At 36.4% G+C, this 5,601-nt stretch overlaps 1 protein-coding gene across 1 annotated transcript; it reads right to left on the reverse strand.

The window, feature by feature from the left end:
* Positions 1–481: 481 nt before the first annotated feature.
* LOC137640613 (uncharacterized) lies at positions 482–5,601 on the reverse strand. The gene has a single exon (XM_068373119.1). It carries the CDS (start codon positions 3,608–3,610, stop codon positions 2,747–2,749), a length of 864 nt encoding a protein of 287 aa, XP_068229220.1. The 5' UTR covers positions 3,611–5,601; the 3' UTR covers positions 482–2,746.

Raw genomic sequence — 5,601 nt, forward strand, 5'->3', positions numbered from 1 at the left:
ATATATATGTATATATATACATATATATATATACTGTGTATATATATATATATATATATATATATTTATATATATATGTATATATATATACATATATATGATCATCATTATCTCCTCTTACGCCTATTGACGCAAAGGGCCTCAACCATAGAGAATTCATTGGCTAGATCCATCAAAGGATATCCAGTTCCTTATGATGCGTAGTGCCTATCTCAAGCAAGTGACCCCTGCTAGTCTATACTATATACGTATATATATATATATATATATATATATATATATATATATATATATATATATATATATATATAAATATATATATATATATATATATATATATGTATGTATGTATGTATGTATGTATATATATATATATATATATATATATATATATATATATATATATATATATATATTTATATATATATATATATATATATATATATATATATATATATATATAAATGATACAATCCAGCAACTCTACAGGACGGCCTTTCTTGTAATCAGTTAAACTGCTTTTCAGATACTTGATGGTATGAGTGGGAAACACAACATCTGGACCTTTTATTCACGATGAGGAAAGTCCACAGGGAAGCATCCTTAGTACTACATAATTTGGGGTACCTGTTAAAAGCTTTGCATAGACAGTTATCTTTCAAGTATAGAGTTCTCTCTTTATCAACGACTTTGTTATCTACTGTTGCAGCTGTAATGCTATTGTGGCGGGATGTTGCAACGACAACCCCCACACCCTTGATCACACTAAACAGACTTTTGTCTTCTCAACACAAACTTTCCCCTGACGTTATCATAAACTGGACTCTTAGACAAAAATGACATAGAAACACAACATAACCTTAAAACTATATTTCTTAAAACTAAAATACTCATCACAAAACCATCCACAACCAAAATAATAACACTTAAAACTAATTATAAACTTCAAATAAACAAAAAAACAAAAAAAAACGCCTAACAAATCTTAAAATTTACGTGAACACCAACACAATATATGTGATTATTAATATTATGGGACACCAACCCTGTCGCCACACACAAGCCGGACTGTCTTTAACAACAAATTACCACAGCCCTGTGGGTAACCCACACACTGTTGGGCTATTTGCCACAACTGCCTCCCTGATTGGGGTCATCATCATCATCATCATCAATCGAAGGTCCACTCAGTCCAGGTCATCAACGTTTATCTAAATCTGAGCAGTCGAATCAAGTTCCTTAAACAATCCAGGTCATCAATAATTAATTCCACAGTCAAGGAAAAATCTCTTTAAAGGAGGAGTTACGGCTCAAAAAAATAAATCAACACTTCCACGCTGGTCGAAATAATATAATAATGATAATAGTCCAGCATTCACACAACTGCCTCTGGGTGCAGTCAAATCAAAATAAGCATTTACCCAAGACATGCAGCACTGTCCTAACCTAGCTAAAACATAAACAAACAATCTCATTTATACCAACAGTCTTTCTCACAACAACAATCAATACACTAACTACCTCTCACTCGCTGACACTCTCTCTATCTCTCTCTCTCTCTCTCTCTCTCTCTCTCTCTCTCTCTCTCTCTCTCTCTCTCTCTCTCTGGATTTGGCAAACAAAAAATAGATAAAAATAAAAACAAAAATTAATCCTCCACATTCCTCCCCCCGTTACTTTGCCAAATCCATCTTAGACAACACTTACCTAATTTTTTTCCATAACCCAGTCACAGTCGGGAACAGGACCTCTACTCTGAGTAACTGGGTCTTCATACACTCTCTCATTCACTTCTTCCTTATCACAATCATTCGCTACATTAACACTATTCCTATCTAAATCCTTATCATCTAATATATCATGTACAAAGTCATCTACCTTGTTCTCATCTGGCCCTAAAATTACACTAATTTCTGTCAACAGCTCATCCATTTCATCAAAAACATTCTCAACTTTAGCAAAAGATTCATTCATGCTACTTATCCTTCTCCTATCTCTCATTCTCGCATTCGTCATACTTTCTTTTACATTATCTAAAGAAAAACCACACACACAATAGGTATCATTCTTACTCAGCCATGATTCATCTGTATTAACACATTTATCTTCCATACTCACCTGTACATTTACACCTTTGTCATGCATATTCAGATTCCTACCTATACCAATAAATTTCCTTTGCACTTTCTCCTCACTTAAAACTTTCAAACGCTTCTTTTTCCTATATTCAACTAACACTAATGGTTTACTTTCTAGCCCTAACTTCTCATGCAAACTAGGTTCATACTTACTCATTTCCAACCAATTATTCATCCCATTCTCACGAACATTAATCCTATTCCTACACACACAGGACTCACCCAGTTGAATCCTCTGACTACCTAGTTTCCCGAACGTCCTGGCTGGCTTAATCCCTTCTTCTTTCAAACTCTAGCTACATGTCCATCTACACCACATTCAGTACACCTAGCAGCTGTTCCCTACACATCCTCGCATAATGCCCATTCTGACCACAATTGCCGCATATCACATTCGTACGATTACTCCTACATCCACTCGTTATATGCCCAGTCATACCACACCCATAACACTTAACCACTTTCTCTTTCTTACACTCACTAATACAATGCCCTGTCTCTCCACACCCAAAACATGCTCCTAATGCCCATCTACACTCATTCTTTTTATGCCCCATTTTCCCACACCTATAACACTTCTCTTCACGGATACAACTACCTGACCTACCTCACTGCGCACTAGCACTCGTATCCTTATTGCACCAATTACCCTGCCTAAAGCCACCATTTGCTTGTACAGTTCCTCCGTTACTTGCCCTAACACTCCTATCTATTACCTGATCAGCTATCCTCATTGGCCCCCTCAAAACTCCATCCTTATGATTACCAAATTCTATTACGCTTTCTTCCATTCCAGTTCTTACACTTACAGATTTACTTTCTTTCATGCACCTATCTAACTCATAATCCTCAAGTATCTCTAGTATATCATCCCATGTCAATCTCTCTTGCATCCACCTCATTTTCTCCTTCCGTTTCAATTTAATAAATTCACACACATTCGCAGGTACTGTCGCCAAGAACTTCCTCATTAACTCCTTACTCTCATTTATACCTTCATCTCCATACTTCTTCTTTGCTAACGTTTCTAACTGACATACATAAATAGAAATAGTCTCACCCACATTCTTTCGAGCCTCATCAAAATAATTTTTACGCCTACACTTAACACTCCCTTTCATACGTTTTACCTGCTCAATTATCCTACTTTTCACACTATCATATCCAACATCCCCCACACTCATTATCACACCATACACCGTCAACAAATACCTAGTCAAATATTCTCCTAACTCCCTAGTCCAAACTCTCTTACTATCCCCATACTTATCCTGACAATACCTCTCATACTCCTTGAAAAACTCGTATACATCCCTACTACTATGCTCATTGAACCTTTCACACTGAGGTACATCTCTCATAAACATAATCTTACACACATCACGTTCATTCTCATTGCTATCATCACTACTACCTTCCTTCTTGTTTCCTACTTCCTCTCTAGAATATAAAGAATCTAATTCCACACTCATACTCCTATCCTAGATTATACTCTTCCTAGCCCTTTTCTTACTCACCACTTTCTCCTATTCACGATCATCCTCACTCTCGGCATGACAATTTTTCTTCTCTTTCTTCACATAACTTTTACCTTTCCTTTCATCCTTCCTCTCACCTTTCTGTTCATCCTCACTATACCTAGTCCCTTTAACTTCACTATCACTATTACTATCACTATCACTTCCTTTCCCATTATCACATACCTTAACCCTTTCATTCCACCAGCAACCCTTTACCCGTAGCAGAGGCCACTCCTCCAACTGCGCCTTCACCCATGAACTTCTTCTTTGTCTACATCTTTTCCCATATTCATTATTTGACCTGTCATCACCCCAAACCGTTTATCAATACGCTCATTCATTCGCCTCTCATTCTCTTGTATTCTAATCTCTAACCCTTCTTCCACTCTCTCTGCTGTTCCTTTTAACTCCCTAAGCTCCTTCTGCATCGCCTCATTCTCACAGTTCAACCTCTCAATATTCTACTAGCAACGTCTCTTTCTCAACTATTAACTTCCGCTCCCGTTCTTTATAATGCCACACTTCCTTCTCCGAAGCCTTTAATTTGCTTTCCATTATCATCAACTTGTTCTTCAACCTTAAATCTAATTCCTAATCATATCAGTCCTTCGTCCAAGAGTCCAGCTTCCAATCCCACCTCGGCAGTCCCTGTTCGGGCGCCAAAATAATGTGGCGGGATGTTGCAACAACAACCCCCACACCCTTGCTCACACTAAACAGACAATTGTTTCCTCAACCCAAAATTTCCCCTGACGTTATCCTAAACTGGACTCTTAGACAAAAAGGACATAGAATCACAACATAACCTTAAAACTATATTTCTTAAAACTAAAATACTCAACACAAAACCATCCACAACCAAAATAATAACATTTAAAACTAATTATAATATTAAACACTAGATATAAAAAAACGTAACATTCATATCAACAACAAAAAAACGCTAATAAATCTTAAAATTTACGTGTACACCAACACAAAACATGTGTGTTTATAAATATTATGGAACACCAACACTGTCGCTGCACACAAGCCGGACTGTCTTTAACAGCAAATTACCACAGCTCTGTGGGTAACACACTACACTGTTGGGCAATTTGCCACAACTGCCTCCCTGATTGGGGTCATCATCATCATCATCATCATCAATCGAATGTCCATTCAGTCCGGGTCATCAACGTTTATCTAAATCTGAGCAGTCGTATCAAGTTCCTTAAACAATCCAGGTCATCAATAATTAATTCCACAGTCAAGGAAAATCTCTCCAAAGGAGGAATTACGGCTCAAAAAATAAATCAACACTTCCACGCTGGTCGAAATAATATAATAATGATAATAGTCCAGCATTCACACAACTGCCTCTGGGTGCAGTCAAATCAAAATAAGCATTTACCCAAGACATGCAGCACTGTCCTAACCTAGCTAAAACAAACAAACAATCTCATTTATACCAACAGTCTTTCTCAAAACAACAATCAATACACTAACTACCTCTCACTCGCTGATACTCTCTCTCTCTCTCTCTCTCTCTCTCTCTCTCTCTCTCTCTCTCTCTCTCTCTCTCTCTCTGGATTTGGCAAACAAAAAATAGATAAAAATAAAAACAAAAATTAATCCTCCACACTATACCAACCTATACATTCCCCTAAGTCTAACATACCATCAGGTAATGAACTAATAAACATTATTTTAAATAGTCAAAATATAAATCTAGACGTTCTAAAGCCGTACATACTTTAACTTCGATAGGTATTGTTTAACATTCTGAAATAGAAAATATAATTTTTGGGAATTATATTTGATTGCAAACTCGCGTGGTCCGCTAACACTGATACATGAAACTTTTAGGTCAAGACATTTATCAAATCTTTAAAATAGTTTCTGGCCTCAGTTGGATGTACAGTAGAGCAGTTAAAAGATTATTCTTCATCCATATGATCATA

The sequence above is a fragment of the Palaemon carinicauda genome, chromosome 5 (assembly GCF_036898095.1).
Source record: "Palaemon carinicauda isolate YSFRI2023 chromosome 5, ASM3689809v2, whole genome shotgun sequence".
Taxonomy (NCBI): domain Eukaryota; kingdom Metazoa; phylum Arthropoda; class Malacostraca; order Decapoda; family Palaemonidae; genus Palaemon; species Palaemon carinicauda.